Raw genomic sequence first — 24,049 nt, 5'->3', positions numbered from 1 at the left:
ATTCCCTCTTGTAGATGCGCAGCACCAGGAGGGTGTCTGTGTGGCCCGTTGCCTTCGTTGGTGGCCTTCGGTACGAGGCCCCACGGGTCAACGGGGCTGGGAAGGTGGTCGGCTGGAAGACAGTGTTCGACCCGCACCGACCATTTGCAATAGACATGGCTGGATTTGCAGTCAACCTGAGGCTCATTCTACAGCGTAGCCAGGCCTACTTCAAGCTGCGTGGTGTGAAGGGAGGCTACCAGGAAAGCAGCCTCCTCCGAGAACTTGTTACCCTCAATGACCTGGAGCCCAAGGCAGCCAACTGCACCAAGGTAAACCCTCAGCAGAACTGGCAGGTATAACGCAAGCTTTTCCCAGCCCATCCAAACACTCCCGACAGGTCAGAGGGAAGGAAATAAAGACCTCAAAACTGCACTGCAAGGGACCAGCCTAGAGCCATGCCTTCCTAGAACACCCTCCCAAAAGGTAGCTTATACCCAGTCAGGCCATCATGCTAAAATCAAGCACAGAAATGGAGAGGGTGGCAGTCAGTAAGGAAGACAAAGGGTTGCATCCCCTCCCAAACCTCAAAACAGCTAGGCTCCAGACATGTGTGAACACATATGCATGAACGTGTTCATGCCAAGGTGCATGCACACACATGCCTGCATGCACGTGTGTGCACACGCACACACATACACACTGCTTCTAGTTTGGACTGCTCCAGCGAGGGCCAGGACTATACACTTGGCTGAGCCGAAGTCTCTTGAAGAAATGTCTCCCTCTCTAGAGAGACCCATCCAAAAACACAGGGGAAGATGAGAAGTAAGAGGAAATCTTGGGACTTATTTGTCTATTTTCTGTAGCTGCACACTTTGTATTTCCAACAGATATTTTGAATGCCTTATATGTACAAACAGCAGGAATCAGGAGGCAGGTAGAAATAAAGAACAAGGACAGAATGGAGGGGCAGCAGAAGTACTTGTAGAGTGTGGGAGGGACCTCGGAGGGGGTAAGGTGAGGCTAGGGGGGGGACCTGCTCCATGTTGTTTTGTGTCTCTGGACACACAGATCCTGGTCTGGCACACACGGACAGAGAAGCCGGTGCTGGTGAATGAGGGGAAAAAAGGCTTCACTGACCCCACTGTGGAGATCTGAGCCCCAGGCTACAGGTATGGCAGTGACAAGGGTAGACAACACACTGGGCAGGGGCACCCCAAGTGTGGATGTGGAACAAATCTGCCAAGGCTTTTCCTCTTGGTTTTTAATTGTGGGAGGGCAGGGCAAATACTTCAAGAGTGGAAGAGACATAGCTGAAGTCCCCTTCTCATTGTGCCGCCTAGAAGTTCATGGGAGCCAATTTCCCCTGCACACCTGGGTCCTTTTGCCACCAACTCCTTTGAAGGTCTCACCTTCTAGACACAGCCTCATGACAACCTCCTGTCATTACTGCTGTTATTGTGGCCATGACACCAGTCCCATTGCAAGGCATTACTATGTGGACTCTTTCTCCAGGCTTTGTCTTCCCCTGTGGGTTCCTCTTCAGCCATGCTGCTGTGGCAGGGACCCCTCACTCTCCTGCTTCCACCTCATCAAGCACCTCCATGTGTCTCTTAATAGCAACAGTGTAGCACATTGATGAAAGCATGGACCCCAGAGCCTAGTTCAGGCTCCAGGCCTACCACTTTTCATCCTTTGACCTTACTTTCTTTCTCTAGGCCCCAGTTTATTGACCTGTAAAATGGGTTGTTAGGGGCACCAAGAACAATCTTTGGTACATAATGAGTCTTATGTAAGTGTTGCTACTTTTATTTAATTCTTTAAAACTTTCTATTGAAGTAGGCCACAGGATCTATCTACATTTTAGAGGTAAAGAAACGGTGTTCAGAAAAGCTAAATGAAGTGAATTGTGCCAGCTGTTTATACAAGTCAGGAAATTTATGGGCTTTTCTATAATATCATCCCAGAGGTGGGAGCTCAGACGGTGGGATACACATCTGTCCTCTGGCCTCAGAGTTAAGTTTCAACTTCTATATCATGTTGGCAGCTACCCTGCCCACAGGAGACCATGGGGTGTCAGTCTGCCTGTTTTGTGCCTTGAACCAAAATATCAGCTTGAACAGTGCCACTGAAAATGCATCTGTACAGAGCCCCATCCCCTACCTCCTCACCTGGTCACTGGAAGGACCTGCCCCCACCTGCCTCTCAATAAGGGATTCACAGAGGACCCTAGGGGTTGGGCTCTGTGGAGCTCCTGGGTGAACCCTGATGGGGGCTCATGATTGAGCAGTTTGGCCAGACTGGCTGCCCCTCACCTGCCTCCCTGCTTAAACACCTCACCCATATTCTTCTCCCCTTCACAGGAGCCTCCTTCTCGAACCCTGTTCCTGGCCTTCCATCCTCTCCCCATGGCTGATGGTCCCTCCAAGGCAAACTCCTAAGGAATCACCATCACCCTCCTTTCTATACTGGGGGCTTCAGAGAGAGCCCAGCCTGATGCCGGGACAAAGGACAGAGAATCAAAGCACAGAAATCCCAGACCTGTTGTTACCTTCCATCCAGTATGACCAGGGGCCCAGCTTCTAGCCAAGTCATGCCAACCAGCGAGCCGGTGCCCCAGCACGCCTCCCCAGAGCTTCCTGCACTGACAGGGCCTGATGGAGCAGATGCGGTGGGCACCTAAGCCCTGGAGTGATGCCAGGCTGGGAGAGAGGTGAAAAGACCCCAGCTGTCAAGTGCAGTGTGGCCTTGCCTGGCTCCCTGCTCCTGGGGCCCAGCACGACTGCACAGGCCACCTGGCCAGGGAATTCTGAAGACCAGAGAACAGCCCCCTGCCCAGGCATCAGGAACACTGCCCTGCCCTGTCCTCGGAGAGCTGCTCTCAAGTAGACATACCTCTGTGGCTTTCCTCTGGTTCCTATTTCCAGAGCATAAGGCTGTCTTTGATCCCAACAGGCAACCACCCTGCATGAGGGGAGCCTGGGCCTGCCATCAGGCTCCCCCATACCTCAGGCTTGTGGTGGGAGTGGAGTCCCCTACTCCGGGCCCACATCCCTCAAGCCTGCTCCTTCCAGCACAGGGAAGGAGGTGGGCCCTTGAGCCAGCACAGGTCATGGACTGACCTGGACTAAGATCATGCGGGCCCCTGTCTAGACACTGTCTCCCCACGGCCCACTGGGGTCCATGGCCTCTTGCTTGGGCTGGGACTGGGGAGGGCAGGAGCCCTCTTTCTGGAGCTCTTGAGAACCACAGACCTCAGGGGCTGAAGTGAGCCAGGGGTGGGCAAGGCAGAAAGAGGAGGGAGGCAGGGGCCATCCAGTACTCCTTCCTGCCCCTGTTTAAGGGAGGAAGGGGCTTTGGGTTAGCAGAGGGACTTGTGGAAAAGGGGCAGAGATCATTTGGATCCTAAGTGGAAAGGAGACCTGAGCACACATTACTTTGGAAATCATTCTATTGTAAACACAAAATGGGAACAAAACTCTCCCTTCTCTCTGAGTTGGGAGCATGAGAACAAGCCTGCTGCTTGTTCCCTTTCCCCCCACCCCCACCCCTGAGGAAGAACAGTGTGCATGTGTTACTTCCCTGTACCTGGAGGCTACTGACAGGGACAGCCCTCTGCTGGCTATCACTCATGCTCCTGAAAGTTGGAAGCACAATTTTCCTCCCAACTGGAGGAAAAGGAAAGGCCTGAGCCTACTGAAGAGGTGTTTATTTTTTAACCCTAACAGCCCCCACTCCATTTAAACTCACAGGACCGGTCTGAGGACCACTAAGAACCCACTCCTGGGTGGGTGGGTAGGATTCAGTCCAGCAACCTAACATTCAAAAAATAGCATTGGCTGCCTATTTTGAAATGGATTTAACTTCCCACAGCATTCGTGAAACCATCCGATGGGATCATATCCCTGAGAACCCTGAGCCACCTTGCAGGATATTCCCAGCCTCTTACACTTTCTATGGTGGCTCTGGAAATCAACCCCTCAGAATCAAGTGGGGTGTCATGGGAGGGGAGGGAGGAGGTGTGCACAGGGCACCCACCAAATGAGTGAATTCATGCCCAGGCACAGCACTGCCTCACTCACTGAAACCAGCCCTGAATGCTCAGGTCAGCCTGGCTGGTCTTAGGCCACCTTCTTAGCCAAAAACCCAGGGCTTATTTTTCAGGAAATTGATAATGAACAACAAAATGGGATATTCTGTTTTTATTTTTGTTTTTTTTGGCGGATGCTATTTCTGTTGATTTCACCTAATAGCCTCTCTTAGCCGCATGTGTATTTATTTATAATTATAACCCTGGTGGACTGCAGCTTTCATCTTTGTTGGGAATGAGTTTGTTATCAGAGTTGGGTCCGTGACTACAATTTGTTTCTCAAACCCAGTGTGTTCCTGTTCCCCACCACAAGAGTGAGGCCGGGGTCTAGGAGCCACCAGAACAGAGCCTGGGGTGAGGGTGGAGCCTGTGCAGCTGCACCATCTGGTCTGTTTTAATTTAACTGTATTTAATTTGTTTCCAAAATTAAAAGTCAAACATGGTTTTTAATAGCCCTAATCCTCTGCAGCCCTGCCTTACTTTATTCTCATTTACTGCTTTAACCATCCAACAAGTATTTAATTGGCAGGTGCCTACTATGAGCAGGCATTATTCTAGGAACTAGCACAGAGCACTTGTCTTCATGGAGCTTCCTTCCTTAGGGAGAAGACAGATGAACACCAGGCATATACGGTATTTTAGATGTGATCTGGTCTAACGAGAAGTATGAGGCCAGATAGGAGTGTCAGAGTGTAGCTGAGGAGTTGATCCCCTCTCTAGGGTGGTCAGGAAGGCCTCCCTGATGAGAGGACCCAGCAGAGCAGTAGAGTACAGACACACAGTTACCTGGATCAGACCATTCCAGAAACGGGAACTCACTTCCAGGCAGAGAGTACTTAGCATTTTTAAAGATCAGCAAAAAGGCCAGTGTGCCTACAACTGACTGGCAAGACAGGAGGGGTTGGGTGGGAGGTAAGATGGATGCAGTTGGTGGGGTGCACAGAATATACTGGCCCTGGGAACCGGGCAAAGCTTTTGGCTTCTGCAAGTAAAAAGGGAAGTGGAGCCGTTGGAGGGTTTGGAGCAAAGGGCCAAACTGGCCTATAAAGAAATCACTCCCCTTTCTGTGCTGACCATAAACAGAGGGCAGAGCAGGCTAGAGGAGGTGGCTCCTGCCATGATCCAGGCAGGAGATGATGGTGAGTCAGAAGAGCAAGCCTTGGGACAGAGAGAAGTGGTCAGGTTCTGGATATGCCTGAGATACAGCCAGGAGAATGGAGTGGTGGAGTGGTTGTGCAATATAAAATGGAGAAGCTAAAACCAATCTGAGACACAGAATAACCATTTCCTGCTACGGGACAGAGTGCAGCAGGGATCATGGGGGAGTAATCGGACTTTGTCATCACATGCAGGAGCAAAGGTGAGTGTACAGCCAGTAGATCTGGAGCTCAGATGGAGATAAACATTGGAGAGCATGAATTTCCAGGCTGTTTACAAACCCTGGTTAGTGATGCACCCACAGTGAGTGTGGACAGAGGGAAGAAGAGGCCCAAGGAGCAGGTCTAGAGATGTGGGGGTGATGAAGAGTCTTCTAAAGATTCTGTGATGAAGCCATCCAGTAGGGAAGTTCTGGACAAACATGAATAAACTCTGTAGGATGAGCTCTGCCAAGGGGCTTTGACAGAAGCTGCAGGGTTAGCTGGCAGATAAGAAGGTCAAGAACAGTAAGATGGGGCAAGAGGACCAATGCATCCCTGAGCAGATTTTGATAAAAGCAATTCAAGGGGATTCTTCACTTTATAAAAGAATTTGCTGTAAGATTCATTTAAATACCAGTTCCCTATCACATCTTCCAACAACGCCAACCTTTATATACACCTTTGTAAGAACACGGTCGGGTATAAAGTAAGGTACAGTGACACCGCTCCCAGTGCTGGCCATCCCCAGATAGTAGGACCCTTGGGCCCAGCCCCTTGTTACTGTATGTCCTTGACCCAGGCTCAGCTCTTGGGCCCAGTGGCTACACACCACAAATGCCCTACTGCAGAGTCCTTTCCTTAGCCAAGCCCAAGATGTAAGCCATGGGGTGGCTGGGAGCCCCATGGCCTCCTATTCCCCACAGGCCTTTATGGATTCCTGGCATAGGCATTGTCCTGGAGAAGTATTGGCTATTTACATTTGATTATTACTGGCAGTAATTAGTTTCTGGCAGTACAATCCAGATGTTATTCATGAGGAAAACTCACCCTCTGTAGCTAACTCACATGTCGAGCTCTTGGCTATCTAGCAGATTCTTGCAACTGCCCACCAGCACCAGAGTGAATATGTACTTGACTTCTCCTCTCCAAGGGCACTACCAATCCACAATGACATGTCAGGCAGAATGAAGGTCAGGAGGGAGGTGGTAAGGAGCCAGGGGCTAGATCATCCACTAACTAGGTAAAGTCAGGGTCTAGATTCTCAGTGCCAGATAGACTAAATGGGTGCCTGACACCACAATGCCTTTGCCTGTGGTAAACAGGGGCACAGATGGGATCAGAAATATCACTAAAAAGGGTTTGATTCAACTCTTGCTTTATTGCAATTCAGGACAGTGAACCTAAGCCAAACCAGTGGACTTGATCCCTAGAACAAGCACCTCAAATTTGGACAGACAGTTGCAAAGGAAGACGGGCTCTCCTCCCTCCTGCTTAGTTACAAGGATTGAAGGAGAGACTGAGCCAGAAGCAAGGTCTGGTCTAGGCTTGCAGGCCCCGTGGTTACACCAACATAGCAGGGAGGCTCCCTGCCCAAGCCACTGGAGCTGGGCCCTCATATTGGGGTGTGGTTTCTTCTAGGGCCTGCATTTCCTCCTCAGCTGATGTTGCTTCTCATCAAGTAAAACCAGAAATATTCTCTAATTCAGGCTGAGTATTTCTGTTTCTCCTAAGCTTGGCTTGTCATCCTGTCAGATGCAGTTAAAGTGGAAAGGAAAAGAAGATGTGTGTGTCTCTCAAATGGAGCTTCTTCCAGAATCCCAGAGAGAGGTGAGACATCCACCCCCTTCCCCATTCTATACAAATGGTGACAAACCTTCTATTTCAGAAATGAAAAGGAGCCATGAGGGCCATGCTGAGTGCAGGTGAGAACATCATAGAAGCAAACCTCATCACGTGGAGATATGATGAGACATTCCCACCCCCCAGAGAGACATCCCTCTGTCCTCTCCCAAAGAGCAGGAAAGTAGAAAGGTGCCATCAACAAAGCCCAGTCAAGAAGCCACTTAGGTAAGAAGAGGGTCCCTCCCTCCTATTCCACTTCTCTTCTTCAGTTCTTCCAAGTTTAGGGCCTTGAATTAAAGTAGGGGGCAGAGCTGTAGCCCCCGTGGCTGCCTGAGAATGTTACTTAAGGAAACTCTCCCACATGGGAGAGTGTCAGGGAGCAGAGCACCAGGCCTTGCTCAGCTGGGAGGACAGTGGTGCTCTCCTGTTTCCAGGGGGCGCAGGAGCGGTGCTGCTCAATCAAGGTACTGGTTCCTGCCTAGGTGGGGTGTTTCAGTGAACTGTATCACAGGGCCTGCCATCTTCTCCTCGAAAACAATGACCTGGGAGAGAGAAGGGCTGGTGTATGACAGTAGCCGAGGTTTGTCTTGGAGCCAGATGAGGGTGCCTTAGGGGAAGGGATTGAGAAGCAGGCTGGAAGGAATGGGGACCCACAACTCATCAGCACCAAGGAGGAATACAGAAGGAGCTGGCTAAACCTTCTGCCCCCCCTCTCCTTCCCTAACCAACCTTAATAGACTGTCACCCGAAGCCCCCAGGGAAACACTGTGATACTGGGGAGGGCTGGGACAAGGGAAGGACTTGCAAGTGTTCCCACCTGGTTGATGCCTTGATCCAACCAGGCACCTGGGAGGTAGAGGGTCTCCTGGGGTCCGATGTTCCAGTAGCGTCCAAGGTTTTGGCCATTGATGAATACAACCCCCTTCTCCCAGCCCTTTAAGCAGAGTGGGAAAGGGGTTAGTTTACCATGAAAGGCACTGAATATAAAGTCACATGAGAAGACAGAGATGGACACATGCCTTGCATTCTTCTCTCAGCTTCCAAGATATCAGTATGAATCGATATTTTAACAGTCATGAGGTTAACACATGGGGTATTCTATCTCCTGTGTCCACTAGCTCTAAGCCTCCCCAGCAAGGCACCCAAGCTCAGACCTGGACCCTAAGAAGTATCACCAGGTGGTTCTTCTGCTTTGAGTCCACTCCCCCTCTCCAGGGAGGCCCCAGAGACCCTTCAGAGAGGGCAACACAAAGACAGAGACTCTCTGGGTGCAGGTGATATAGAAGGCTCCAGCAAGGGCAAGTACAGGGGCTTGGGCTCAGAGCCCTCAGAGGGAAGACTGGAGAACCCAGGCAGTAAGAGGACTACAAACCTCCAGCTTCATGAAGGTGTCAAAAGGAGAAAGGGAAATTGACAAGACACCCAAAAAGAAAGCAGGGAACGTAGGTACTGCAGGGATAGGGCTCCATTTGTCGACGCTGAACCTATGAACAGAAGACAAGAAAGAAGAAGGGCACATTCTCAGATCTGGACCCTGTCCCGCACTCAATCACAAAGGCATCCCAAATTTTCACCACCTGTTAACCAGCATATCATGGAAATTCCCCAGTCTTTAGCGTTGGTACTGCCCCTACCCTGAGCAAGCTGCTCTGGGCTCTGGGTCTGTTTACACGTGATTGGGAGGAGCTAGGCCAGAGCAGGGCCTTCCTGGCTCTTATTACATGTTATCCATGGGTACACACACTTCATGGGGTCAGGACTCACCTCTGAAAGAAGCTCTTTTTCATATCCAAGCTGTAGATTCTGAATTTTTTCAAGGGAGAATCATTCAGATAGATATTTCCAATTAAACCTGTTGGAAGAAGCCAAGGAAACATGAATAAGGCCAAAGGAAGGGGCACAACTGACCCAGCTAAGGCCCAGCACATACATGGAGAGTTTCTGGAAAGTTCAAGTGAAAATTCCTCCAGAAGTATATACTCCCTACAGTATATACTACAGAGCTCTTCACGTGGTATAAAACCTCCTCTAGAAATCCCAAAGGAGAGAAGAGTTAGTAATAGCAATATTTGCCAGGTCTTCTCTGGGACTTGCATGGAAGAGTACATCTAAGGGCAATGACAGAGCTGAGAATGTCATAGGGTGAGAACAGTCTCTGGTCTCTCTCTGAAGGGGAAACTCCCTTTTGGGTATGAGAATTCCAACACAATAAAATGAAGCCCAGTGGGCAAATGATCAAGAGGTCACAACAGTTCTAACTTAGCTTCAAGGTCAGATTCAGTGGTGTCCCAAACTAAACAGACCTACTAACTCAGCCAGAAATCTTCTATATGGCCTAGGATTAAGGATATATTGTTTAAGTATTTGAATTGTGAACAGATGGCAATATGATTTGGGCATCTGAGTCTGAGGACCCATGCACACTTTTGCATAGTGATTAACTAGTGCCTGGGGGGAGGAGCCATTGATGTTGGTCCTGGAGTAGCTTCCAAGGTCCTCATAATCATTGAGCTGCTGAGTTTCTGAAGAGGGATTGTGAATAGGCTAGGGACTGTAAACAGGTTCCATGGAGCCTGTGGACTCTTAAATTGCAGGTACAGGTGTATGTGGGGGTAGGTCTATGACTTAAAAACACTGAACTGCTCCAGGGGTAAGAACTCCACAGTGAGAGTCCAAGGCACATCTTAATCAGGGACCTGGGAGGCAAAGACTGGGAACAGGGTCATGCTGGCAATCCCTTCCTGTCCCCAGGAGAGCAAAGGAAGTGAAGATGGGCCTGGAGATGGAGCTCCTTGGAGGAAGAAGCTGAGATCCAGAGAGTAACACCAGGGGGATTGCTTAGGGGAAAAGGAAGGTAAGCCTGGACAATGCTAGAAGCAACTGTGAGGCCTATCCAGAGAGGGCCAATCCCCAGGACCCAAGAAGCCCCCAATGGCTGGGCCACAGTGCTTCCCTGGCAGGCAGGGAAGGGATGCACAAACTTCCTCATTACAAAGGCAAACACCCATGAGAGTTGGGAGGTCACCAGTGTCCCTTACAGTAGTAGGATTTATTTGTCTGAATTCTTATGTCACAACTTACATGAAACCACCCACATTTTGACAGATGAAAAGGAAGAGGCACATTTAAGCATAGAAGGTTTAGAAGACCAGGAAAAATAGAGGCATCTGGGTGGCTCAGTTTGCTGAGAATCCGACTCTTGATTTCGGCTCAGTTCATGATCTGACAGTCATGAGATCAAGCCCACGTCAGGTTCCATGCCAGGCATGGAGCCTGCTTAGGATTCTCTCTCGCCTTCTGCCCCTCCCCCACCTCTCTCAGCCTCTTTCAAAAAACAAACAAACAAACAACCCAGGAAAAATAACATTAATTGGTAAAATATTCCTAGGGGAGCATACCATCAAGAGCATTTGTTTACTGTATGTACTAACTCCTCCTCCCCACCACAAATGAGATCATCAATGGATTTCCAAGGTGGATCAAGAAAAGAAATTGAGTGTGAAGATCCAAGAAGGCAAGGGTCCTATGCCATTTTTCGATTTCTGGGGATCCCCTTCCTTAAGTCTCACCACCCCCACCCCACCCCAAGCAGATTATCCCCTGATAAAGCAGACTGCAGCCCAGAGAGATGTGGAAAGGCTGGCTCAGTGTTTCCTGTGTGTTCACCATGGACATGTGGACAACATGCATAGGAAAGAGGTCAGAACCCAGGTGGGACTTTGAGGCCCACATCCACCTCCCTCCAGTGGGCCTCCATGACTCAGCTCCCTCCAATGGCCCTCTGCAACCCACCTGTATCCAACAGGACTCTACAAACCTCTTCCTTCCAATGGGCCTCCATGACCCACCTGCCTTCAATGGGTTTCCACAATGGGCTCCCTCCAAAGGGCTACAATGGGCTACAATGACTCTACCTCATGAGAGTCAGCCTCCCTGAACTGCTGGCATGCTGGTATGAAGAAAATATAGCCAGGCACTGCTAAGCACTAGAAGCTCTTCTCTTAGCACATGCTATGACCCACCTTTGCGCTGGTCATCAATATTATCCCCGTAGTTGACTCGCCCACGATTCTCCACCAAGATCCTCAGCCTGGTGTAACCCTGCCAGGAACATAGTGGTTGATGATGACTGCCTGATTACCCAGCCATAAGATTTCTTTGTGGAACCCCAATTATTCCCTGAACTCTGAGGATGGGGGTGAAAAAGTACCCACTGATCAGATACCAATGCTCTTCCTTTCTTGCCATCAGCAGCTCTGTGATTAAGAAGGCTCCCGTCTTCTAGGTCTTCCTCTTTGACTCCCACCAAACCTATTCAGGAAGCAGCTGGTGCTAGCCATTACCCAGCTCCCCAGAATAACAAACCTGAATCAAGGGAATAACGATCTTCTTCTTTTCATAGTCTAAGAATCCTATAGACACTGTGTTCACAAATACCTGCCAAAGGAACAGACAGAAAGCATCCATGGGTCCACAGGAGAGTGGCATAAGAGGAATTTCTGCTAAGCAAAGAAAGGGGTAATATTATGTGTGTGTGGTGAATATGGGTGTTAGCCAGGCATAGGAGGAAAAATGGGCATTAGCCCATGATTGTAGTTGAAAAAGACAATGATGGGCCATTTCTACACACTGGTACCAGGCAGATACATGAGGACTCAGGAGAGAGAGTCATATGTATATGGTAGGGCTGGATGACTACAAGGTCACAGGAATTAAGAGAAGACATTCCTACCTGTCCCCGGTCACGCACAAGACCACTAAGGACACCTGATGACGCAATGGTAGTCTCATACAGAGTGTACCCAAATGACTGTCCATTTCCATTGTTTATTGGCAGGTTCTCCATATTGACTGGTTTTTCAGAATTGACTGGCTGTAGAGAGAAGAGTCGGGAAAGATGCAGACTAGGCAGAGGAGAAAAGAGGCACAAATTTCATCCTGAGTCTTCTCGGGGAGTGTGGAGTAGCAGACAGATCCTACGCGGGGCTGGCTGTGGGGCAAGGGGCCCTCTAGCCTTTTCTACTAGTTTGACTTCTCATTACACAAACATGGGGAGCCAGTCCTGCCAACTGGTTCTCCAACCTCCAAAGTTCTGATTTTGACTTATCATATTAACCCATGGCTATCCAGGGTCACGCGTGTGTGTGAAGGCAATGGAATGAAGCCCAGCAATGTATCAGACCTGTGGCCTTTCAAACCGCCACCATTTCTGCATCACAGCACCCCCCTGAGTCAGCTCCAGGGTGCACCCTATTCTCAGAGAGGGATAGAGCCCACTCACAGGCCTCCTCACCTCCTCTCTGTCCACCCAGGCTGGAGAAAAAGAGTTCCTACTGTGTTACCCAGTTTTTCTTCAAGTTCTTTTTGTTCCTTCCCACTTCATACCCTAGCAAAAGTCTGTTCTCTTAACTCTGAGCTCTAATGTCATAAAACAGACCTCAAAGCTATCAAGCATTTTTTACCCCTCCACAGCCTTGCTTGCCCACCTAGCAACTGCCCTGGCTTCTCTACCCTGCTGCACTCACCTCCTCCATGTACTGCAGGGCGTCCCACAGTGACAGGTAAAAATTCAGGCTCAAGGGCTCATATGCAATCTTGGGAAGAAGGTCAGGCTGGGGAGGGAGAGGAATACCTGCAACACAGACAAGAGGGCCATCCCAAAAAGTCATTGCCTCCTCCAGCCTCCCTAGCCACTGGCTCTTGTCCACAGCCCAGTGTGATCCTTTATTCTGGAGCCAAGATGTAAACAGTCTTAGACTGCCTGATTCCCACTGGGAAGGTAATGTGGGGGCGGGGGTGCAGGGGACTTTCTCATACCCTCAGGAGTCTTACCGCCCAGAGAAAAGATGAAGCTGCAAGCACACAAACTATGATGAAAACAGTTTCTCAAACTTCCCTGTCCTTGTCTAGGGACATTCTTGCATATAGGTCAACTGGGGTTTAGGTGGGATAGTGAAGAAGTAACTCTTTAGGGGTCTCAGAGCACAAGGGCCCAAATTGGTACTCAAGTCTGCTGACTGCCAGGTACCTGAGATGGAGCCAAAGAAACTTCGGAGCTTGAAGTATTTAGCTGTGTAATCCCCCGCCTCTGTCAGCACAGCATCGTAGTCTGCAAGACACCAGGACACTGTCACTTGTCACCTGTATCACAGGACAGTGTCCGCAGCAGAAAAAAAGAGAAAGGAGAAGCTGGAGTATAGAGGCAGGGTCTTTTTCTCAGTAATCTGGGAGGCAAAACACTTTTCGTGTGAGCCATCAGTCAGAATACAATAAATACTAAATACTATAAAGTGACACCAAAAGTGCCATGGCCATAGCATGACCCTCAATTTCCTGCATCTTGCCTACCTTCTGTGGACTCTCAACCTAAAGGGAATCAGAGGTCACACATCTCAAGGGCCTAAAGAGGCTGCCTTCATTGAAGAATCTGCCTTCACCCTGCCTGTGCCTCTCATTTCCAAAGGCTCACAGGCATGTCCATGGGCTTCCATCTCCTACTGCTCTAGAAATTTAAAAGTGACAATCCAGACAAAACTATCCCTTCCCCAGGCACTCTAGAGCCAAATGTATTAAAGGTGCCAGATGCTGCCCCTAAATGATTCTCCATAAAAAGCCCCAGACATGCAAATGTGGCATGTTCCAGGGAAGGCCAGTGTTGGGGACTACTTACCATAGCTGGTGACATCAGACTTATAGTCATGAAAATGCATGGCTCCATTTATGAAGCCAAAGTTGGTGCCTCCATGGAACATGTAGAGGTTGATGGAGAAGCCAGCATCAAGAATGGCAGACACTGTTTTTAAAACCTCTGCAGCAGGAGGGGAGAGAGGGGATGTGCAGAGCGAATCAGAGATTGGGACAAGCCTCTCAGCTTTTCTGATCCCCCAACCCCATCAAATTCAACTCCATAGCTCTGCCCTTCAGCTTCCACTAGAACCGCAATCACAGAACATGAAGGGCATGAACAGAAATGGGCCAGCACCACAGCCCCCGAGCTGCAGCCTTCCAGCTGTCGGTTCCACCATGCCCCTGATGACTACGATCAGAACAGTGTGCTGCTTGGGCTACCTCCACCCTTCTCAACCATTACTCACACTTGGAAAGATGCAAAAGAGTGGACTCATAATTGGAGATGTTTAATTCTGATCACCTCCCCAATCCCACCTCTATGAGAAAATAAGCCAAAGATGTGAAAACATAACATCAAAGGAGAAATATCAAGTACTTTTATATACACACACACACACACACACACACACACACACGTATTGGCAATCATATTGGAAAATATTAATTTTTTTTTAAAACTCAGTACTGATGAATCTGTGGGAAATAAGTATTCTTGTTTAATAATAGCAAGAATTGCTAACATCTTGCCAGAGTACATGTATACCGAAATGTATACTGAAACTTCATTCATGTAGCAATTCTATTGCTAGGAACTTAAGCTAGGAAAAATAATATGCCAGGTATGCAAAACTGGATGTTCAAGAATGTTCACTGCAATGGTGTTCAATTAACAAAAACCACTGGGGGGTGCCTGGGTGACTTAGGCGTTGAGCTCAGGAGTTGAGCATCCAACTCTTGAATTTGGCTCAGGTCATGCTCCTGGGGTCATGAGATCAAGTCCTTCATCAGGGGCCCTGCACGGAGCATTGGAACCTGCTTAAGATTCTCTCGCTCTCCCTCTCTCTCTCTCTCCCTGATCTCTAAAAAAAAAATTAATTAAAAATAAATTTAAAAAAACAAAAACCACTGGAAGCAACCTAAGTGTTCATCAATAAGAGAATGGCTAAATAAATCGTGTTTTAATCACCAACACCACAGGGTTCTTTGCATCCTTTAAAACAGTAATGGACTCTCTAATAGTGTGGAAGGCTCTCCATTTGTGTCAGTCACTGGCACAAGCAGGTAACACAGAGCAGATGTTGACTGTATGTGTCCATATCTCTATCTGTGTGTGCGTACAGGGCTGCAGACAGAGATAGCAAACTGCTATCACACTCTACAGCTGACCCTTGAACAACATGGGTTTGAGCTGTGCAGCTCCACTTATGTACACTTTTTTATAGTGCAGTGCTGTATTTTCTCTTCCATATGATTTTCTTAATAGCATTGTCTTCCCTCTAGCTTGCTTTGTTGTAATAATACAGTATATGATACATACCATGTGCAAAATATGTGTTAATCAATTGTTCATGGTATCAGTAGGTTTTTGGTCAATAGCAGGCTATTAGTTATATTTGGGGTGAGTCAAAAGTTATACCCAGATTTCAACTGTGCAGGGGGTCAGCACCCTTAACCTGCACATTGTTCAACAGTCAACTGCATGTGTTTTCTCTGGGCTCTGGGATTTTTATTTCTTCTTTCTACATTTTCTGTATTTGCAGGATGTTTGCAATAGGCACACGTTATTTATCTAATACAGAAACATGATAAAGTACTGTTAAAAGTCCTACCATTCTCTTTAAATGTCAAGACAAATGACTCTGGCTATTAAGATCTGACTATTACATGCAGATAATCCCAGGAGCCTTGCACCCTACAGCTTATTTACATCAATTAGCAGGTTATTTGGAACTGATTTTTACTTTGTAGGTCAATACACATGGTGGATATAGGTACCGTAAAGCACTCACCAGAAGAATCCAGGATGTTGTGTGGGCCTCCCCACGAGTCAAACCACCCGGTCCAGTACTCCATCACCATCTTGGGCTGAACCCTCTGGACACCACAAAATGAGAAGTTAGCTGGCCAAAAGAGGCAGAGGAGAGCTCTTCCTTAAGGGAAATCCTAGCCCCTCGACCCTCCCAACTCATCCCTGGCCACACACTCCTTGACTTAAGGTCTATCAAAAGCAGAGCACAGGTGAGGACCAAATGCACGAGCACCAGCTGAATCTCCACATGTGGCCTCCACACTTCAGGTGGAAAGTGGAACGAACTAACACAGTTGATGCAGGAGACCCTGCTGCCTTAATGTGGTTTTAATGTTGCATATGGTGCTAGTGAGAAAACACAGAAATGTGTGTTCAATGTTAGTCTGCATTAGAATTCAGCATGTGCTCCGAGAGTCTTGTCCTACATTGGTTTGCTTTCCAGGCCAAGCCAACCTTTGCCTATCCTCTCTCAGGGAAGGAGAATGTTATATCAGGATAATTCCATTTCTGAAGGGCACGCCGAGGATGCAGACCCCTCAGGTGCTGGAAGAGTCAGAGGGCTATAGAGTGGGCCCTTTATTGAGATCTAACTTAAACAAAAGTGTAAAACTGGACAAGAAAATCAGAGCACTATATAGCACACTTATTCACAGTTCAGGCGCTGCAGCCACAATAATTGGCTTCACACCTTGGCTAGGATGTTCAATAACAATTAAGTCTTTAATATTACCTCAGAGTACTGACTTTCTCATGGGATTGTCCCCAGGAAGCAGGAATCATTCCCAGAGCCATGCTTTATTCTGCCATGTTTTCAGAAGAACCAGAGCATCTGAGGGAGGTGTAAGGACTAATTTGCTGCTGTTTCAGGCTTCCTACTAGAGATCCTTCCTCATTCATCCTCATTTATCAAGTACTTTCTCTGTTAGTAATGGCCTTACATTTAGAGGACAACACATACAGAGCAACAAAATCTGGTCCAGAGTGATGGGGTAGATTTATTATCTTATGAGTAGAAGATATCAACCCCACCAGAGTAAAGGTCAAAATAGTCACAACAATTTTTTTAGCAAGACTGGTGGTTTGGTTGTCTTTACAGCTGTCTCCCTCCCAAGAAGGGGATACACTATACCATGTTTAAGTCACTAAGGGAGAAGTAGATTCCAAGTGTCATATGTCAGTAGTCTCCAGTGCCAGGAAGGGATTTCCCAACTTGAGGGTGCCAGGGCCAAGGTATGGGGGTATCTACCAGTGGCCCAGGTCACTGCCCCACACAATGTGGTGTAGAGCTAGAACTCTGCCTCAGTCAACTGTGCTATACTCCCTCACCAGTCACTTACTGGGTGCTCTATTTGTTCTATAAATCTGTGCCCTTAACTGTAAAATGAGGAGACAGCTCACCTGGTTACTGGGAGAATTAAATGAGATATTACATGTACAGCCTTCAGCACATGATGCCTAGCACTTGGGAAGAGCTCAAGAAACCATCACTGGACATGGACATGAGGACCCAGCAAGGTTTTGACATCCCAAAGTAAGCAGAGCTGGAACTATCCTGTTTGAGTATTCAAAGCAGACTTTGATCTAAGTCCTCTTCCTTGAGGAAAACAGACATCCCTGAACTGTGGACAGAAAGGCCATTGGCAGTACTAGTCTGTCTGCAGGATGACCTGGCCTGGGTGCACAGGTGTGGGGCCCCTCTCTAAGGATGACTAGAAAGGAGACAACATGAAGCCTTGCTATCCCAGGTGCTTTCCAAATATTACCTCATTTGATCCTCAACCCTATGAGAAGATACTACCATCATTCACACTTCACAGAAGAGGAAAGAGAAGCACAGAGAGATCACACTACAGAGTGGGCAGAGGGGAAGCTCACAAAATGCTACACCTGCCTTGGACAGCACTCAAGCACAATCCTACTCAGTTGCTGGGGAACTGTTTATTGGACACATATTTCCACAGGTAGGTCACAAACCCCATGAGGACACAGACCCTACTATCTTAGTTACTTCAGGGTAAGAGGGCCTAGCCACACTCTACATGCAGAGCAGACACTTAGTGAACACTGGAGGAAGGAAGGAAAGGAAAAAGGGTCTGGACCCAGGCCCACCCAGACCTACTGTCTCTCCCCTGATCAGCCTAACAAAATCTCCCTGGGGTCAGTTCCCATCCTGCCCCATCTCTTCTCATTCCATTTGTCCCTCTAAACTCAGGTAGTAGCCACATCATACACATGGGCAGCCCTCATCTTCCACGGCTTCACACTTCCATGGTGACTTCAGATGGATGTGCCTTCAGATGCTACTTCTGCTCTACCAAACAAACAGGTGGGATGGAGAACAGCCCTACCATCTCTGTGGGCATCTATTCACAAGTGATATGAACACTCCAACAGCTCCACACTAGGCCTGGGATCAATGTCTACATCTAATAGGTGGTGACAATTTGGAGCATTCACACCCCTCAGTAAGACATGGTGAGAGATGGGGCCTCAGCTCTATGAATGGGCCATGGCCAGATTCCATCTGCCTCCTTAGGAAAGACAGACACATGAATTCTAGAGAAGAGAAATCAATCAGAATAGGATTTAACTGTAAATTCCCATCAACTTGAGAGATGTGGACTTATAGTTAGAAACTCTTTTCTCCTCTGACCTGGAATGGCTCAGGCCTCCCATCCTGCTGATGAAATAATCTTTCTAGGCCTAGAAACCTACAGGTTAAGGTCAGACACACAGTACAGGACAGGAAAGCATTTTTGTGGAGTCCACAAAATTCTAGTCCAGAGCTTCTATGAGCAAACTGAGCCTAGAGCTCCAAAAAGGGCCCCTTTCTCAAGAATGTGGTTTCCTAACCACATTCATGCATCAGTCTATATAGCAACAACTCAGAGAAACTTCTCCACTTCTACACTGCTATTCTGACTGAGGGTGTGGCAACATGGGGACAACAGGGGTTAGGAGCCACAGTGCAACAGGATGTCTGTGAGATGAAAGGCTGAGCGAGTCCTGAGTCCTTCTTCCCCTGTCCCAGAGCCCTGGGCATAGCTGCAGGTACCCCAAAATACAGCACACTTCCTGACAGAGGTTCTACTTGACTCTAAGACTTCCTACACTCATGCCAAGCAGAGCAGGCAGCTGCTCCTGGGCCAGACTTACCTGGACACTTAAGAGAAAGTTGGTTAATAACTGCAACTCATGCTGTGACTGCAAGTTGATGGTGGCCAGCACTGTGAACGGCAAGCAGAAAAGAGAAAGGATTGTCTTAAAGCCAGGGAGACATTCTGAATTAACCATGACCTTTCCCAATTCATCAGCAAAATAAATTAACTAATCTTGACATTGTTTCCCACCTCCAATTAGAGTTAAGTTCCTGTGATGTCAGGAGATTTATCTTATTCATCTTGGAAACTCTACCACTCAGCACAGAGCTTACAGGGCAGTCACTCACGAGGCATCTGTTCTTGATTAATGTAATTTTTACAATGAGAGTGTGCATTTCTGTTAGTTATTCTTTTGGAGGAGCCGAGAGTCTGATGTTTATTTTGCACCTCAAGTATCTAGTGCAAGGTGATGATCTAAATGAAAACTCCTCTTTTATTCCTTAGATGAGGACTAATTTTGTATTCCATTCCATAATGTGTCCATTCTATAATTTAAAATTATATTTTAAATGGCACCAGTGAGGGGTGCTTGGGTGACTTCGTTGGTTGAGCATCCAACTCTTGATTTTGGCTCAGGTCATGATCTCATGGTTCACGTGTTCGAGCCCTGCATCAGGCTCTGCACTGACAGCTCAGAGCCTGCTTGGTATCCTCTCTACAAACAAATAAACATTTAAAAATAATAATAAATGGCACCAGTGAATGGTATGCTGGAGAAAGATGTGCTACATTTGGCTTGTGGCCATGGACCCTTTGGCCTACCCCAGCTGCAGAACTTGGCTCTGAGGCTCCTTGCCTGCCTGTTGTCCACCTGGACAGTAGGACTCAGAGGCACTGGGCTTGGTCTTAGCTCCAGTGGGTCTGGGAATACATGACAGAGACTGGGCCAGCCTGCCAACCTGGCCACCCTGACACTGTCCTGTTGGACATAAGCCACTGATTACCAGTGATTAAAAATAAACAATAGCTGAGGCTCTAAGAGATTAAAACATTTGCTTCAAGGTCACACAACTGGTGAGCAGCAGACTAGGGCTACAATCCCAGGCCCATCTGACACTGACCCATTGTCCTTGGATGTCACCATTCTCCAGCAATCTACTGGATAAGACTCTATATCGAGACCCCTCGTCACGTAAAGGAGAAACATTGAAGACAAGAAGCCCGTCTGAAACTGAGCAGGCAAAAATCTCAGAAGTGAACAGGATTAGCATGGCTAATTGAACATAACAACTATTGCTAGCCTTCCTCACACTCCACTAAAATAAAAAGGAAGGAATGCAAAAGTAGAAGTTTGTAAAAAAACAAGACCTGAAGAGAAGACAAAGCAGAGAGGAAGTTTCAAGAAAATCTCAGAAGACTGCAAAGGGCAGCGGGTCAGTAAATGGCCTAGGAGAGTGGAAGAAGTTTCGACCACTCCCCACTTCCAGCCTAAGGACTTACCTGATGTCCCAGACACCATGCAGCCGGAGGACATCTCTGTCCCCTGCCTTACACACTCCTCAAGCCTCTTCCCCAGCTGCTTCCCCACTGGTGCCCAACCCCAGGGGACCACACTCTCTGGAAAAGCTGAGCCCGAGTGTCTCCAGGCTTGGAGGGATCTGTGCAGCAGAGTGTGGAGAGGTTTGCAGTGGGGCATAAGGGCCATCTCAGTCAGGGGATTCCTGCCCATTCCTCCTGCCTGACTCCAGCAACAGATCAAAGGATTCTTCTCTGGAAACACTTAAAAGCGCTAAAGAGATTATCTCCAAACACTGACATTTAAAGGCTTCCATCCTTTAAATAGCACACCCTGGCCCAACCCCTGCCCCAGCCTCTCCTGGCACTCATTGCCATGTGGCTGTTCAGTGCCTCCTCCTTCAACTGCTCAGACAAGAGCCAAACAATTGAGAAAAATCCCCTCGTGAAAGATTGAGCAGAACTGTTAAGTATTAAAAAAAAAAAAAAAAAAAAGTAGCACATCCTCAAAGCAAGGTAAGAAAGATACTGTCCATTTAAAAAGTATGTCCTTGGGGCATCTGGGTGGCTTGGTTGAGCAACCCACTTTGGCTCAGGTCATGATCTCACAGTTTGTGAGTTCGAGCCCCGCGTCGGGCTCTGTGCTGACAGCTCAGAGCCTGGAGCCTACCTCAGATTCTGTGTCTCCCCCTCTCTCTACCCCTCCCCTGCTCATGCTCTGTGTCTCTCTGTCTCTCAATAATAAATAAACGTTAAAGAAAAAAAAAAGTATGCCCTGAGAAAAGAAATATATTCAAGAAAATAAAATCCAGGAAATAAAGAGAAAGATTACAGGACAGAAATTGAGGAAGTCATCCAGAATATGGAACTAAAGGACAGAGATCAATCAAAAAGACAAGCAACTTAGATAATCGATAAAAAAGCCCAATCTACAAATAACAGGAGTGACCAAAAGATCAGAAAAAAGAGGGAAAACATATCAAGAAAAAAAAGAAAGAAAGAAAGAAAGAAAGAAAGAAAGCAAGAAAGCAAGCAAGCACTGACTAGATGTCCCACTGACAACAACCACAACTGTTTCAATTCAAATGACTCACAAAAGTGCCACAAAAGGAAAAGAATCTCACACCAAAGAACATCATTGTGAAATACCAAATACCAAGGATAAAGGAAAATCCTGTAATTTTGTAGAAATGGGAAGAAAAAAATATACACAGAGAACATATAAAAGAAGGATCAGGAAACAGAATGTGCCTGTACCTCATCAGTGACAGCAGGCGCTAGAAAATCAGGGAACAGTGCCTTCACAGTTCCAGAGAGAACCAGAGGTTAGCCTCAGGTAGAGCTCCATCAGGTCAGGGGCAGTGGGGTCTCAGATGCATCGGACTTGACACAGAATCTGATATATACAGATGTTTGAAACACAGTGTGACAGAAATTTGGAAGATCTTTGGTAAAGGTTTGTTTAAAAGAGAAAGGGGGGGGACACCTAAAACTAATGTAATATTGTGTGTCAACTATGTGTGCGTCAACTTAAATTAAAAAATAAATAAATAAAAGAGAAAGGGGGAAGGGGGGAGATTTAAAAAATTGAAAGGAAAAGAGAATAAACAGGATAATTGCACCGAAAGTGAAAACCAAGAAACCGAAATTCAGCCAGTTCACAAATACTGCCCAGAATATGGCTCGCACCGTAGCGGGTGGGAAGGGCATTTCCACGTGGTAATGCAGGCACCAAGAAACCAACCAGAATTATGACATAGCCACACCGCCAGGAACGCTGCGGGCCCAGGTCTCTACGGGGAGTGGAGGAGGAAGCCGCACTTCTGTGGCTTTATTTTTACACCTTGTGAATGTCTTACTTTAATTACATTTCTAACTAACTGAAAAAAGTCTTTCTGGGCAGCAAGCACGGCTCTGGAGGTCAGGGAGTTAGAAGGCACCAGGAGGGGCTTGGCGGGGGTGGAGCCGGGGTTGAGGCGGAAAGGGCACGCCGAGGGTGGGGCCGGGGGGTGGGGCCCGGGCACGGCGGGGGCGGAGCCAGGGTGAGGCAGAGAAGGGCACCGCGGGGGCGGAGCCCGAGTTGGCAGGGAGAGGCAAGGAGGGGCCGAAGCAGGGCGTGGGGAGGAGCATGGAGGGGGCATAGCCTGGAGAAGGGGCCTGGCGGGCGGGCGAGGGGAGGAGCGCGCCGTAGGGAGGGTATGGTGTCCAGCAACCTGCCTGGGAGACTCCCTGATGCACCGGAGGCCTAGCTCAGCACACTGCCGACACGCTAAAAATGTACACCAGCCTTCAAAGGGCCTTGCCTTCCCAGCACTGGCCACAGCTCCTCCTAGGTCCCACCGAGTGGCACGGGCCAGCGGAGGCCTTGGAAGTAGTCACAGGAGATAGTGCCACCGCATGGAAATGGCGGGAATCGCTGCTGGTCCTTGAGGAACCCAACAGTCTAGGGAAAGGGCCTTCTGTTCATTCATCCAGCAGTCACGCCCTGGGGACCCCCTGCTGGCCGGCGCTGGCCTAGGGCTGCAAAGATGAAAGTTACTATCTGTTCAGTCTAGTGGAGGGGAGGGCGACGAAGAAGGAACTGGAAAGGGACATGCACTGCAGCAGGGGCAAGCCGATTGTGGGAGGAAGCACCAGGCAGCTCATAAGAGGCCCTTCAACCACCATCATCTATGCAGAGCATGAACTGAACCGTGTCCAGGCACAGGAGTACAGCCTAACAAGACGGAACTTAGCACTGCAGTGAGACAGGTAAATAAAACAAACTACCCAGAATGTTAGAAGGCCAAATAAAGCAGGCCCAAAGAGCCGGGGGAGCTCCAGGAGGAGCTTGGGTGTTTAGAGGAAACCTCACTTGGAGGTGATCTCAGAGAAAAACGGGAGGAAATGGAATAGCTATGCAGGTATCTGCATGAAGGCTGGAGGTGTCCGGTATGTTCCAAGAACAGGTAGGAGGCCAGGAGGGTGGAGCAGGAGACATCTGGCCAGATCACAGAGGTCACAGGTTAAAGGATGCCCCTGGAGGTTTTTCTCATAGCTTGTGCTTCACTGTCAGCAAGGCAGAATGTACCTGAAGTTCAGGTGAGGCATGAGGTGATCCAAATGACATTTTCAAATACTATGTTCAGAAAAAGTTGTGCAGCAGTCAACAGTAAAAAGGAACATTAGTTCAGTGCTGTGGCAATAATGCATATGAGAACAATGGTAACAGTTCAGATGCTAAAACTTGAATCTGGATAAATTTGAAGATAAAGATAAAGATAAAAAGAATTTGCTGATGGCTGTATGTCAGGCACACAGAAGGAGAGGTCTGAGAGTGCCTACAAAGTTTAGGGCCAGGGTAACTAGGGGAAATGGAGATGCAATTTACTGATAATAAGAAGATTAAAAAGTGGGGCAGACTCTGGGAGAAAAACAGACAAGTTCAGTTCTCTGCTGGTTCCACTGAGACCTGCAGCCTTCCTGGGCACTGTGCCCAGTATGCAGATGCACACGTGAGGCAGGAGTTCAGGGAAGGTTGCTGACAGAAACAAGCATCTCACAGTTATCAACACACAGATCAGATTTAAAGTCACCTGGATGACACCACCAGGGCACTGAGTGTATGGAGGAGAGAATTCATTCCAAAGGGTGAGAAGTAAAGAATTTAAACATCAGAATATGGAGACAGACATGTGACCAGCAGGAGATACCAAGAAGGAGCAGCCTGTGAGTTCAGAGAAAA

The 24,049-nt window shown here is 48.1% G+C and overlaps 2 protein-coding genes across 5 annotated transcripts in view; one reads left to right on the top strand and one right to left on the bottom strand.

Moving 5' to 3' along the window:
* The window catches only part of B3GAT1 (beta-1,3-glucuronyltransferase 1), a 30,504-nt gene extending 25,976 nt beyond the window's left edge, over positions 1–4,528 (top strand). For both annotated transcript variants that reach the window (XM_043579874.1, XM_043579873.1), the window contains exons 5-7: positions 15–311; positions 1,051–1,151; positions 2,343–4,528. In XM_043579874.1, coding sequence (XP_043435809.1) covers positions 15–311; positions 1,051–1,137 — 384 coding nt within the window. In that variant the 3' untranslated portion in view covers positions 1,138–1,151; positions 2,343–4,528. The remainder of the gene's footprint in view (positions 1–14; positions 312–1,050; positions 1,152–2,342) is intronic.
* Positions 4,529–6,566: 2,038 nt separating this feature from the next.
* Positions 6,567–24,049, bottom strand: part of LOC122483171 (beta-galactosidase-1-like protein 2) — a 57,240-nt gene continuing 39,757 nt past the window's right edge. For all 3 annotated transcript variants that reach the window (XM_043579869.1, XM_043579870.1, XM_043579872.1), the window contains 12 exons: positions 18,866–18,936; positions 15,690–15,774; positions 13,721–13,858; positions 13,079–13,159; positions 12,576–12,682; positions 11,783–11,923; positions 11,416–11,487; positions 11,073–11,151; positions 8,815–8,902; positions 8,423–8,534; positions 7,868–7,984; positions 6,567–7,592 (listed from right to left, as the gene is read on the bottom strand). In XM_043579869.1, coding sequence (XP_043435804.1) covers positions 7,506–7,592; positions 7,868–7,984; positions 8,423–8,534; positions 8,815–8,902; positions 11,073–11,151; positions 11,416–11,487; positions 11,783–11,923; positions 12,576–12,682; positions 13,079–13,159; positions 13,721–13,858; positions 15,690–15,774; positions 18,866–18,936 — 1,178 coding nt within the window. In that variant the 3' untranslated portion in view covers positions 6,567–7,505. The remainder of the gene's footprint in view (positions 7,593–7,867; positions 7,985–8,422; positions 8,535–8,814; positions 8,903–11,072; positions 11,152–11,415; positions 11,488–11,782; positions 11,924–12,575; positions 12,683–13,078; positions 13,160–13,720; positions 13,859–15,689; positions 15,775–18,865; positions 18,937–24,049) is intronic.

The sequence above is a fragment of the Prionailurus bengalensis genome, chromosome D1, assembly GCF_016509475.1.
Source record: "Prionailurus bengalensis isolate Pbe53 chromosome D1, Fcat_Pben_1.1_paternal_pri, whole genome shotgun sequence".
Lineage (NCBI taxonomy): Eukaryota > Metazoa > Chordata > Mammalia > Carnivora > Felidae > Prionailurus > Prionailurus bengalensis.
This window is presented reverse-complemented; position numbering and strand designations above follow the sequence as displayed.